The sequence below is a fragment of the Hemiscyllium ocellatum genome, chromosome 21 (assembly GCF_020745735.1).
Source record: "Hemiscyllium ocellatum isolate sHemOce1 chromosome 21, sHemOce1.pat.X.cur, whole genome shotgun sequence".
NCBI lineage: Eukaryota > Metazoa > Chordata > Chondrichthyes > Orectolobiformes > Hemiscylliidae > Hemiscyllium > Hemiscyllium ocellatum.
Window position 1 is genome coordinate 49869424 of NC_083421.1, and position 14475 is coordinate 49883898.

At 41.4% G+C, this 14475-nt stretch overlaps 1 protein-coding gene across 4 annotated transcripts in view; it reads right to left on the bottom strand.

Moving 5' to 3' along the window:
• Positions 1-14475, bottom strand: part of si:dkey-34e4.1 (carboxyl-terminal PDZ ligand of neuronal nitric oxide synthase protein) — a 130820-nt gene that overhangs the window by 27169 nt on the left and 89176 nt on the right. For all 4 annotated transcript variants that reach the window (XM_060841447.1, XM_060841444.1, XM_060841445.1 and 1 more), the window contains 4 exons: positions 12730-12838; positions 11556-11697; positions 10462-10601; positions 2922-3083 (listed from right to left, as the gene is read on the bottom strand). In XM_060841447.1, the coding sequence (XP_060697430.1) occupies positions 2922-3083; positions 10462-10601; positions 11556-11697; positions 12730-12838 (553 nt within the window). The remainder of the gene's footprint in view (positions 1-2921; positions 3084-10461; positions 10602-11555; positions 11698-12729; positions 12839-14475) is intronic.

Sequence of the window (14475 nt, forward strand, 5' to 3'; positions counted from 1 at the left end):
AACAGGTTATCACAAAAGAACAATCTTTCTATGTTTGCTTGGATCGGATCAAATCAATATAATCGTTCTTTTCATTGTATAAATGTGCAGTGAAAGTACAAAAAAATGAGGGGATCTTAAAGAAACATAAAATTATGAAGGGAATAGATAAGATGGATGTTTCCACTCCGTGGGGGTGAAACTAGAACAAGAGGGCATAGCCTCAAAATTAGAGGGAGCAGATTTAGAAGGAATGTCTTCACCCAGAGGGTTATGAACCTGGAATTCCCTGCCCAGTGAAGTATTTTACACTACTTCAGTAAATGTTTTTACGGCTAAGGTAGATTTTTTTTGAACAGTAATGGAATTAAGGGATACGGTGAGAGGGCAGGTAAGTGGAGCTGAGGCCACAAAAAGATCAACCATGACCTTATTGAATGGTGGAGCAGGCTTGAAGGGCTAGACGGCCTACTCCTGCTCCTAGTTCTTATATATGTACTACTGTTCATTCATAAACTTAAATACCCGAAACATTAACATTGCTCTCTCTCCATAGATACTGCTGGACATGCTGACTTTTTCCAATAATTTCTGAATTAGTTTCTGATTTCCAACATCTGCAGTTCTTTGAGTTTTATGAAGAATTGAGATTGGGCTATTTCCTCTCTTAAAGAGAAAGATGAGGAATAACCTAACAGAGGCCTTTAAAATGATGAAAGGTTAATAGAGTAAATGTAGGGTGGAAGCATTGTTCACCTAAAGTAATCACTAATGAGTGATCAGAATGTAGACCTTGCTACCACATGGAACATAGAAATGAAGAGCTTGAATTAATTTAAGCCGAAGGTGAATAACTACATGAGCAACACAAGCTTATAAGGCAATCTTGATAATTAGATGATGTGGTGCCAGATGAATTTCATGTGACATACAAATATTGGCATGGGCCAGTCATAACAAATGACCTGTTTATGTGCTATAAATGTGATGTATCTCTGTTAACCCTGAAGTCCTTTGCCATTGTTACAAGATGAAACAAAATGCTTGCATAGGCAGGCACATGGCACCCAAAGAGTTAAAACCATACTGACATTTTTGAAGAAGATTTTAACATGCTGAATCAAATTAGTTTTAACAGATACCACACAAGATATGTTACTTGGCAGGAAAATAGTTTAAGATTAGGAGTTGGTGAAAAGCAGAGCACCATTAATGAGATGCATGCCAATTTATTACTGCCTTCATCCTGTGCTTTACAGCATCTACTTTTGCTTAATGAATACATTTGTTATCACAAAGCAAAAGTTTGTCACCAGGGTAAGCAATAAGTAAGCAGGGTTATCAATAATACAAGAGTACCTCATGAACATAGCGTACGTGCAGTACTTTGCATTTATTATATAATCATAATAATGAGTAGTTTTCCTCTCATCTACAAGACAGCCATGTAAAACCACCGCACACTATATTCATAGATCCTGATCTTTAAAACTTCTGGGCATGAAAATGAATGGTCAGGAAAAGGTCAGTTCCAATGACAAGCTCCTCGGCTTAGAGCCAGTTGGCATTCTGACTGGACAGCTTATGAACACTTGAAATTTATGAACATACACCCTTATATGAAAATGTAACTCTATGCCAAGTATAAGATGATTTTATACATGCCTTACAATGTGTAACTTCGCAAATTGAAATTAAAAAAGACAAGACTGATGTTGCCCTGAGCTACCATACACAGTGTGCCAATCCAGCAATGGAGCTACAATGTAATATGGAGGAAAGTAGTGTCACATTTCACAGGCAGCAATATGCATTTACATACCACCTTCAACAGATGAAAACCAAAGCATTTAATGTCAAATGAAATGAAAAATGTGTTCCCTGCAAATGGAGACATGTAAAAACCAGGAAGATACTTGCTTTTCTTTGTAATTGAGTCAGCTCCTAAGAGGTTAGTTGGCCATTTTGAGGTGAATTTTAACTTGGTGCATTTCAGTCAGGTGGAGGGTACTCGTTGCCCTGTAGTCTTATGTCTGATGGACTTCATGTCCATTCCTGCCTATTCTGGGTGGGCACAGAGCAACTATCACCAAAGGATAATCTCTCAGATTACTGGATCAGCTTGTTGTCTAGTTCCTGTTACCAACTGGCTCAATCACAGATGATGCCAGTCAGTCAGTCCTGTTCTGATCACACTCCCTCTCCCACCTCCTGCTCCAGTTATCCTATGTCTCACCTTATTTGAATCCTAACCCTATCCCATATTCAATGTCACAGTTATTTCACTCACTAAGATTTGTAGTTCGCTTTATGGTTGTGACTACCAATAAGAGGTTATTATTGAATTTTGTTTGTTGGAGTTTGCTGAGTATTAAATTAGCTCTGATCACCAGTTTAGTGTCTGTTAACAATTGTATAAGGAGCAAATGTATCAGAAATGTAAAGTTTAGATCTATAATGGTGATCTACCAAATGACTGAACTTGCAATGGCTTTAATTCAATGCAAACAGGGAGCTAAATTCAAAATTCAAACAGATACATGACAACTCAGGGTGAAATCTGTGTGCAAAAAGAAAAAGGTGTGTAACATCTCTCCTGTGAGCTACTGTGTTATTGTATTGCCAAGTCATCAATTTATTAGTGTGACTATGTCTGAGTGTGAATATTGCTGGATAGGAAAGAGGGCAGGCTGGTGGAGTGACTGCATCTCACTATGTGAGCCCCAGTTTACTGTCAGTCACAAGTAGGTGTTGCAATGCTTTACAGAAGCTTTTGAGCATGAGGGACTGGATAAACTGTTGACTGTGCACACAAATTGAGAAACGGATTTAAAATGGGAGCTGACATTCAAGTCTTGAGTTGAATTTATTTTAAATGGGTGCAGTTGAGGGTTCATGATCTTTTCTTTATGACTTCCCCATGAGGTATTTGAAAAACTAACCTGTGCCACAGCCACCTGTGTTTGTTGCTGCTGCTGTAAAAGCTGGTGTTGGAGCAGTTGCAAGTGGTGCTGAGATGCCAGGGGGGTAGGAGAGGAACACTGACTGCTGGGTAATCGTGGCAGCTGAGCTGACAAAACAAAAGGAGTTCCATTCTCAGGATCCTAAAAAAAAGAAATCAGGAATATTTCATTATCTATTTCAAATAAAACAAGGTTACCTAAACAAAATTCACTCTGCTCTCCACATCTTCCAAGGTGCTTTTCTCTCTGGTTGTCACGGCAACTGATTTTCCTGGATACCTGCAAGTGCAATCAGTGACCTCATGCTGTGTTCTATCAAATCCTTAACTGCTGGCCATTAAGGTGTTCATTGAGCTGTGTAACAATCGGTTGCAATGAAGATTCAGGGTTTTAACATGAAGAAAACGCAACTGAACAACTGCAAGGAGAAGCGGATAGACCAATGGCACAAAGGATTTCCTTCTGAAACTACTCCTGTGCAACTCCATTTTCAAGAAAATTGCCACAGAATGTTGTTGGGAAAACTGAGGTCTGCAGATGCTGGAGATCAGAGCTGAAAATGTGTTGCTGGAAAAGCGCAGCAGGTCAGGCAGCATCCAAGGAACAGGAGATTCGACATTTCAGGCATAAGCCCTTCTTCAGGAATGAGGAAAGTGTGTCCAGCAGGCTAAGATAAAAGGTAGGGAGGAGGGACTTGGGGGAGGGGCGATGGAGATGCGATAGGTGGAAGGAGGTCAAGGTGAGGGTGATAGGCCAGAGTGGGGTGGGGGTGGAGAGGTCAGGAAGAAGATTGCAGGTTAGGAAGGTGGTGCTGAGTTCGAGGGATTTGACTGAGACAAGATGGGGGGAGGGGAAATGAGGAAACTGGAGAAATCTGAGTTCATCCCTTGTGGTTGGAGGGTTCCTAGGTTGGAGGGTTCCAACCACAAGGGATGCGCATAGGAACCCTCCAACCACAAGGGATGAACTCAGATTTCTCCAGTTTCCTCATTTCCCCTCCCCCCCACCTTGTCTCAGTCAAATCCCTCGAACTCAGCACCGCCTTCCTAACCTACAATCTTCTTCCTGACCTCTCCGCCCCCACCCCACTCCGGCCTATTACCCTCACCTTGACCTCCTTCCACCTATCGCATCTCCATCGCACCTCCCCCAAGTCCCTCCTCCCTACCTTTTATCTTAGCCTGCTGGACATACTTTCCTCATTCCTGAAGAAGGGCTCATGCCCGAAACGTCGAATCTCCTGTTCCTTGGATGCTGCCTGACCTGCTGCGCTTTTCCAGCAACACATTTTCAGCACAGAATGTTGTTGTCAAGGATTGTCTGGATGGACGACGATGAAGAAAAGTCCACTAATCACTTTTGAAAGAGAACCGGTTTCATTCTTGAAAAGGAGGATTTTATTTTAAAGCTTTTTGAAATACTTATAACTTTGGTTGACTTCAGTGGGGTTACTGGAGAAGCCTGGCAGGGGAATCAATGCCTGTATTAACTCGAAACAGGCACCCCACTGCCAAACTGAGATGTAAAAGTGATTGCCTTAGACATTAACCAGCCAGCAATGCCCATATCCCATGAGTGAATAAAATAAAAAAGTTGTCTAAGTATGGCACGGAAAAACTATAGTCAATGGGAATCAGGGGAATACTCTCTGCTGGTTGAAATCATAGCTGGCACACAGGATGGTTGTGGTTGTTGGAGGTCTATCAATTCAGTTCCAGGACTTCTCTGCAGGATTTACTCAGGGTAGTGTTCTAGGGCCAACCATCATTAGTTGCTTCATCAGTGACTTGCCCTCTATCACAAGACTCACTGGAAGAAATGGAGGAAGACTGAAGGGAGAGTTCCCGAACATTTCATTTGGAAAAGACGATGCTGCTGCCTCCACCACTTTAACGAGACCAAAATATTCCATGCTGACATGGTATCCTCTGGTATCAGTGAACCATCCCAATTACCACACTTGTATTCTTTCTTTATCTAATTAACTAATGTATCATATCTAAACTGCTGCTTCTTAGAAGGCTATCACAAAATTACTTACAAATCGCTGACTGCCTATACCAGGTAACCATGATTGCGAACCCTCGAAAATCCATACCTTCTCTCACTAATGTGCACTGGCATTACTACTGCTGAAACATACTGGTCGGTTACCATTGACCAGAACAAGAGAAGGTCAGAGGCTGCAGTGAGTGACTCACCTCCTAATTCCCAAAAGCCTGTCCGTCATTGACAATGCGCAAGTCAGGAGTATGATGGAATACTCTCATTTGCCTAAAAAGGGCAGCTCCAACAACACAAGAATCCCAACAGTTTCCAAAATCAAAGCAACTTGGTTGGAACCCCATTGACCAACTTTGACATTCATTTCCTACAGCACTGATACAATGTGTGCCAGCTATAATATGCACTGCAGCAAATGACCCAGGCTCCTTTGACAGCACCTTCCAAACCTGCAATCTTTACCGCTAAGAAGGACAAGAGCATCAAGTGCATGGGAGCATCACCACCTGCAAGGTCCCCTCCAAGCAACACACCATCCTGTCTTGGAAAGATATCACCATTCCTTCATAGTTGCTAGATCAAAGTCCTGACAGTCCATTCTGAGCAATACTATGGGCATATCTGCACCACAAAAACAACTGCGAGTCAAGAAGGCAGCTCACCACCACCTTAAAGGCAGATCTCTTGATGCCCATATCCTATGAATTTTTACAAAATGCTGTACATTGCACCTGTTCTATGACCAAAAATATCTAGTGGAATGAATATCCATTTCTAACCATATGAGATAGATTCTTGGTGCACTGATGATAAATGGACTGAGGTGATACGTGATGTCATAGAATCAACTTCACTAACACCCCAACTTTAAGTTCACCCGGACTACCTTGGACACTTCCCTCCCCTTCCTGGACCTCTTCATCTCCATCAACAGTGACGAACTCAACACGGACATCTTCGACAAGCCCACCAACTCCCACAGTGACCTGGACTACACTACCCCCCAGCCTGTCTCCTGTAAAAACGCTATCCCTTTTTCCCAATTCCTCCACCTCAGCCACATCTGCTCCCAGGAGGACCAATTTCACCACAGAACACACCAGATGGCCTCCTTCTTCAAGGACCGCAATTACCCTTCCCACATGGTCGACAATGCCCTCCAGCACATCTCCTTCATTTCCCATATCTCTGCTCGCAAACCCCATCCCTCCAATTGCAATTAGGACGGAACCCCTCTGGTCCTCATCTTCCACCCCACCAACCTCTGGATGCATCGCATCATCCTCCCCCATTTCTGCCACACACAAACAGACCCCACCACATATATTTCCCTCCCCATCCCTATCTGCTTTTCGTAAAGACCGTTCCCTCCGCGACTCCCTCATCAGGTCCACGCCCTCCCGTCCTGACACCTTCCCCTTCCACTGCAGAATTGCGAAACCCGAGCCCACACTTCCCCCCTCACCTCCGTCCAAGGCCTGAAAGGAGCCTTTCATATCCATCAGAGTTTCACCTGTACTTCCACACATATTATTTACTGAATCCGTTGCTCCTGATGTGGTCTCCTCTACATTGGGAAGACAGAATGCCTACTTACTTCAGAGAACATCTCTGGGACCCCTGCTTCAACGAACCCCATTGCACCATAGCTGATCACTTCAACTCCCCCTCCCCCTCTGCCAAGGACCTGCAGGTCCTGGGCCTCCTCCATTGTCACATTCTAACCACCCGACGCCTGGAGGAAGAATGCCTCATCTTCTGCTTTGGGACCCTCTAACCACACGGCATCAATGTGGATTTCACAGTTACTCATTTCCCCTCCCCCCAACTTATCCCAGTTCCAACCTTCCAACTCGGCACCACCCTACCAGTCCATCTTCCTTCCCACCAATCTGCTCCACCCTCCTCTCTGACCTATTACCCTCAACCACCACCGCACCACCCCCCCCCCCCGCCGTTCATCTACCTATTGCATTCTAAGGTATCTTGCCCCCAGCCCTAACCCCCCTCCCATTTATCTCTCAGCCCCCTTGAACCACAAGCTTAATTCCTGATGAAGGGCTTTAGCCTGAAACGTCAATTCTCCTGCTCCTTGGATGCTGTCTGACCTGCTGTGCTTTTCCAAAACCACACTCGACTCTGATCTCCAGCATCTGCAGTCCTCACTTTCTCCATAGACTTGATCCAATCAACTGAATTTCCTGAAGAAATGTTCCATAGTTGACTCCGTACCCCACAACAATATCTTAGAATCTGAGTGTAACTCTTTACGACAGGTTCCAAATTAGATATCATTAGACCAATTTAGTGTGAGTATAATGAACATAATGTCCATATACCAAATGAGGGGAAAGAAATGTCTACACATCTAATGCAAAGGGTAGGGTTTGGGAGTGATCTGTTCATTGTAAGATACATTTTTCTTTATATTCTGAAGAAGGGCCATTGGACCGAAATGTTGAATCTACATTTTCTCCACAGATGCTGCTGGGAGCTGCTGAATTTTCCCAGCAATTTCTGCTTTTGTTTCTGATTTCCAACATCCGCAGTTCTTTGCTTTTTTACATTTTCCAAGTGCTCATCCCCTTTGAGGTACGTGAGCCACTCTTAGCAGAGATATGAAAATCACTGCGCTTTGGCTGCTAGCAGCTGGATGTAACAGTGCTGGAATATTAATGCAGGATAAGGTTCTAAGGGCTTGTAATACACTGTCAGTGAAACCATTACAATAATAAACTGTGCAGACAGTATTGATCTATTAGATTGCAAAACAAATTAATCTTGCTCTAATTAGGGTGTGATACACATGGCCAACATGATTTCTAACTCACTTGCTTGGATGTTTAAATTTCAACAACACTTAATTTATTACCAGCCAGGGAAAATGGTCTATGTGAATGACAGTCCATCCACTAGTCTAATTTCCTCCCTCCTCCATTTCTGGATATATCATAACTGCAGCTTGTACCATCCACAACATACAATGCAGTAACTTGTTGTGGTTTCTTTAGCAACTCTTCCAAACCCACAAACTCTGCCACCAAGGTGAAGATTAAAATAAAGACCAGTCAATTTAACTTCTTGGCCTCACTATTAATTAAAACTCTTTCTCTCCCATCAATTACTGACAAGTATCTCTGATACTTTGAGAAAATCAGTCAACTTTCAAACCTTCCTGCCTATAGTTCCATAGTTTATGCTATGGAAACTAGCATTAGCAAAAAAGGAACAGACCCAGGGTAAACACAAGAGACAAGAAGCAGTTTGATTTATTTCCAACACCGTGACTGCAGCTTGGCCATTATCTGACAGCGAGAGAGCCCCAAATGTTTACCATGGGATGGTGGGGGGAGGGGAGGTGTGTAATCATGACTCCTATTTTCACCCACTGCCCTGAATGGAAATCCAAACAAACAATCGATGCACGTTTTCCCTGGTCACAGTTTACAAGGCTGTGGAATGTCCCAACTCAGAAGTGAAAATTCAGGTTTACCAGTACATGCATGGGGGTTACATTTTGTACTATTGCCAGAGCGGATTTGATGACCCAGAACCAGCAGGTACCATGCTTGATGCTGCTTAAATTCCATTGCATTCTACAAAGAGTCTGCTCAATGTGTTTCCTGTGGTAAAATATTTCTGTCATCAAAATGCAGCACCTTCTCTATGTGGGAGTTTATATAATAAGGGTACGTAATAAAAATTAAATATTTCTATTTCAAAGTACTTGCCAGATTTCACATTAAACATTTGAGGTGTACAAGATGATTAGGGGTTTAGATGGGGTTGACCATGAGAACCTTTTTCCACGTATGGAGTCAGCTATTACGAGGGGGCATAGCTTTAAATTAAGGGGTGGTAGGTATAGGACTGATGTTAGGGGTAGATTCTTTACTCAGCGAGTCGTGAGTTCATGGAATGCCCTGCCAGTAACAGTGGTGGACTCTCCCTCTTTGTGGGCATTTAAACGGGCATTGGATAGGCATATGGAGGAAAGTGGGCTAGTGTAGGTTAGGTGGGCTTGGATCGGTGCAACATCGAGGGCCGAAGGGCCTGTACTGCGCTGTAATTTTCTATGTTCTATGTGCTATGCCATTTTAGCGCTGAACCTAAATAGTTTTTGATGTAATAATTGTTAAAGCAATGTTAATCAACCCCTCTGACTCAGAAAGGAAACAATTTAAACTCTTTAATTACATTCTTACATTGAATTAACTGTTGCTGGTTGTCAATTTTAAAAGGTTATGATTCTTTCTATTTATTCTTTCTGTCATTTTCTTCCCTCTCTCTTATTTTAATCTTTCTCTCATTATTGTTTTTCCTTTTCTAGACAATATTGAATTTGCCCCTATAATCTATAGTTCTCTGTTTCATTCCAAGCCTCAAATCTTTTTAACTGTTTTGCTGTTGGAAAATGTGAGGTTAAAGGCCCAAAATAATGAATTTTCGGTACACGAAACATGTCTAAACCACCTTAGGGCAAACGATAATCAGACATCTCTGACATCTGAAAGAGATGTTTAGAAGCTCATTTTGTGACCTTGCTATTGTGCTGCAGGGTAGACACCTTACAATTTGTTTTCGCTTCTTCTGCAGCCTGAGCCACGGTCCATATCACAGTCATAAATTGGAGTTCTTCTTGCAGCTCCAGAAAACAGCTGCAGGTCACCACTAAGAGAGGAAGTGCTGAACACTTCCTCAATACCAGAACCTAGCTGAGATGCTGGCTTGACACTCCAACCAAATTGGAACTCCAAGGACCATCAGGCTGCAACCTGCCAGAGTTCTGAATCGCTGATATCTAGTGTGTGCTCTGAGCTCATTATCCATTGCACAGCCAAAAATGGGCCTGAACTAATTTGTAGATCAATACATAACTCAGCACAGATAATGTAGATTTGAGGCACTTTGAAGCTACATGGTCAAATTAATAAGTAAACACGAAAGGCAGTGGTTGGGTTTATTTAGAAATGGTTATCAATTAGGCCAAAAACCAGAATCCTGATTTTCATCCTGCATGGCTAATCAAGAGTTTTGTGATTTCGAACATTGTGTTTTTTGGCAATATATTTCTGCCCTGTTGCAAATGGCTGCTTTTATACATTCCCCCCGGCAAATATAGCGAATTTCTTTTTCCTTCAAATTCTCAAATAGCTGACGAGAAAAGGCTATTTCCTGATTGATGAATTATGAATACATCAGGAAATACTTTACTGAAGACCACAATGCTCAGGTAACTGCAAATGTGTGAAGACAGCAATTGGCATAAGGTTTGGGACCAGAGAAACCTGCTTTAGGACAGAGATTTCAATTCACTTAATTTTTCCCCTTAATGACACTTTGCAGAAAGATAATGCAGTCTCCAAACTGTTAACAATGTCATTTTACCAGCCTCATTTTGTTTCAACTTTCAGTGCTATGTTCTTAGATAATACCCTGTAGTACCATTATGAATCAAAGTAAAAGAAGCCAGTAATTATATCCAAAGATTAATCAGCTTGCTTAATCAAAATACCTGATATTTTCTCTCTTTAAGAGTTTGTGCCGCATTAATGATTTCTAGTTCAATCCTGTCACATGGCAACTCACTGGAGTTGTGGGATTCCATCTCCTTGCCCATAGCCCCATTCTGCTTTACTCCAGGGAAGTGGAGACCTGTTGAAAGAAAGTGAGAAGATTGGACTGTGAAAGAGACTGGTCCAAGCTACGCGCACCGATCACACTCCCAGTTACAACTACTAGTGCTGAATACTTCAAGAGAAAGAAATGGGGTTTAAAGCACTGGAAATAGCTTATTCTGCACCACTAGTCTGTATAAGTGTTTATGCTCCACATGAGCTTGCACTGATCCTTCTTCATCAGGCTTCTATCCCTTTCTATCTTTCTATCCATTTCTCCCTTGTCATTATTTAGTTTCCTCTTTTGTCATTCATCTCAACTATTCATTGAGGTAGCAAGCTCCACATTGTACCGATTCACTGGATAAAGAGTTTCCTCCTGAATTTCCAAATGGATTTATTGGTGACTATCCACATGGATAGCCTCTCTGTTTGGGCTACACAACAATGGAAGCAGCTTCTCAACACCTACTCGTTTTATCTTAATTACCTATAAAAAGTCACTCCTCAGTTTTTCTCTTTTCTCAAAATAAGAAAAACTCTAGATTCTTCAGACTTCTCTGGTAGTTATAACTTCACAAGATTCATTCTTATACATCGTTTTTTGTAGCTTCTCCAATGCCTCGATATTCCTTTTATAATAAGGAGGCCAGAAAAGTGCTTCCTGCCTGGTTTACACAGCAGTTTGTCAGTTCAGTTTTTACAATAATGATGAGATATTCTGCTTCTCAATCACCACTTGGAAACTGTTGCTGCCAACTCCTGGAAGCATGTTTCCTTTCTGCTCATCCACAACACCAATCCACACTATATTTTCAAACTACAGATGCTGCGCAGCAGTCTGTCACATCTGAAACCAGCCACTAAAATAATTAACATTAGTTCCATCCCATCAAGTCATCCTGGCACAGTACACTGGCAGCTACATCTGCTTGATAGACCTTGAGGTAGATCCCACTGGGGAGGGTTATGTTGGAAAGGCTGACTTTACCTCCAGTGTATTGTTCTTCTGTTGCTTTGTCACTTGCACCATCCGCCTGCCCATCTGCATTTTCTTTAGCATGTTGCAAACTCAGTTTATGACAGACCTCAAATGCCTGCCCCACTGTACGAACAATTCGCATTGCTTGGCTCTGAAGCAGAAAGAACGGTGAACTATAGGTGCACTTACAAATCATCCAGACAGAAACATGCCTTAAAATGTTGCTTGATTACTAGTATTTAACATAGCATCTTAAAGGAAAACTGAAGAAAGCCTCAAGATCCTCCATAGAGAGTAAAGCTTTTAATGTCACTATTGGTACATTGACAAATGTTATGTGACCCAAACATGACTGCATAGCAAATATTTGATTCCATTTTCTACTGTTTAATTATAAGAGTGCACTGTATTCTAACAGAACTGGGTGAGGAAGTATTCAACTTCAAATTAACGAAGTGGGTTTTGTCTGCTTGCTGCTGGAGTGCCAAGTGATAGCAGTCTCAGTCCAGGGGTAGCCAAGGTAAACTGTTGGGTATGAACAGTTGGACTTGCTCATTCAACTTAAAAAAAAACAACAATGTGGGAAGCACACTGCTGCAATTCACACATCAAGATGGGAATCCAGGCAGAATACTGATGTACATACAGCACATTTACTGAAGATAAATAGGCTGCTCAGCCTAGCAGGCCTACTGTGATGTTTATCTTTCAGATGACTCTCCTCTGACCTTGCTTTATCTTACTTTATCAATATTTCCTTCTATTTATTCCTCACTCACAGGTTTAGTTAGCTTCCTCTGAAATGCATCTATACAATTCATCTCAATTACTCCCGAGAATTCCACATTTTAACCACTCTCCGAGAGTAAAATAAACTTCTCCTGAATTCCTATTGGATTTATTAGCTACCATATTAAACTGTGGCTATGAATTTTCCAAAATGGTCTACCCTACCAACTGCTTTCACAAGTATGAGGTCAGCTCTCAGCTACCTACATTTTAGCAAAATAGTCCCCAGTTTGTTTTACCTTTACTGACTTTTTGTATTGGAATCTGACTACAGCAACAAAGAAAGGGATTTATTTTTGGGCCACTTTTGTTCATGAAAATGAATGCATTTTCCATGCTGAAGATGAAACACATGCACCTACTTCTCACACAACATACAAGAAAGGGTTCAAACCTTTTTCTTCGATTTAAATACATTGCATCGAAAAGTATTGCTGATGCCATCCCTAGCAATATAGCTGAATATCTTTAAATCCTGGGAATCATGTGATACGTAGAATATTCTATAGACAAAGGGGAAAGAAAAGACTCTAGTAATTAGTAACAACGGCATGTAATGACACAACACATTACTGTACTGAAAGGACAATTAAAAGTACAAGTGTACACATGTTACTTAACACCAATAAATTGTAATGTGGCGCCCAGCTATAATTAAATGCATCGGTGTTTCTCAATTCTCTAGTTCCAGCTGTTTAACGTGCAAAAGGGCCATGCAAGTGCTGATGTTAGGGTTCAAAAAAAGGTTCAGGACACTCACATCTACAGGCTTTATTTCCAACTGACATTAAAAATCACATGCTGAGTACAACATTTGTCATATAAACCTTAACTTTTGCAGCAACTTTGAATATGTTCACACTTGGCAGAGAACCTGATGAACCCTGCCATCACACTGCAATGTACACAAATGGTTTAGTTCCTCACTCACAGTATCTGGCTCTACATCTCCTGACCACTCTGCTCTAACTTGTTGACTCTCAAGTTGGATAAATGTCGGTGTTTCATTATTTCTTGTAAGAACATGCTTCCTTTCTCTCAGCCTGAGAAGCAGGTAAAGAGAAAAGCAAAGCTATCAAATAACTAAATTCAAACAAGTTAGGAAACACTTTGAGGAAAACTCTGAACACCATTAAAGCTGTTTCTTTGGAATCACATTTAAATGCTATTGATTTTTCTTTCACTTTGCTTCTGTTGAAAGCATTATATGGCTCACAGAATTGGTCCAGCAATCGAAACCTTTCCTAATAAATTGGAAACTTCTGCCTTAGGGCTGCATGTAATGTTTGACTTGAAATTCTCTGCAGAGAGAAGCTAAGTTCAGTCAAGTGATAAAAGTGATTTCCAACAGACCTTAAACTGAGATCCACTCTGGCCGATGATGAGAGAATGTTTCCCCTTATGAGGGAAACCATAGAGCCAGGGGTGTAGTTTCAGAATAAGGGGCCATTTATTTCAGTGAAACAAAATGTTTCTCTCAGAGGCTCATGAATCTCTGAAATCCTTCATACAAGAGAATAGTGGAGGCTGAGCCATTGAAAATATTCAAGGCTACATTGGACAGATTTTGGAGGAGCAGGGAGGAAAGTGGAGTTGAGACCAAGATTAGATCAACTATGATCTTAGTGAATGACACAGCAGATTCAAGGCCCAAGTGACTTACTTCTGTCTATGTTCTCCTGAAACCACAACTTCTATTACGTCAATCATTCTTAGCTATGATTTATTCATCTTCACCTTTAACATTTTGTGATAGGCAGCAACAGGAACACAAAAGGTGAAGGAGTCAATAAATCACTGAATGAGACACCCACTTCCCTTAAGTCTATGCACCAGCCAACAGCAAACCAGCAGCCATAGACTTCAATTTCAGGATTTCTCACTGCATAAGGTGAATTCTATACTTAATTACAGCAGGAATATATTATCTTAAGGCTTTAATAAGAAGCTACTGCCACATTAATAATGTTAATGCTTCCAGTGTTAAAACTATTCCCAATTGTAAGCAAAGGCAACTAATTTTCATTATTTTTGATAACAGGGACTTGGTCTATCATTTTTAGCATTGACTGCAATTTAATCTGAAACAAAAAATTTTAATAGGGGAAATGACATCACCAGCTATGTCACATGAGAGCCC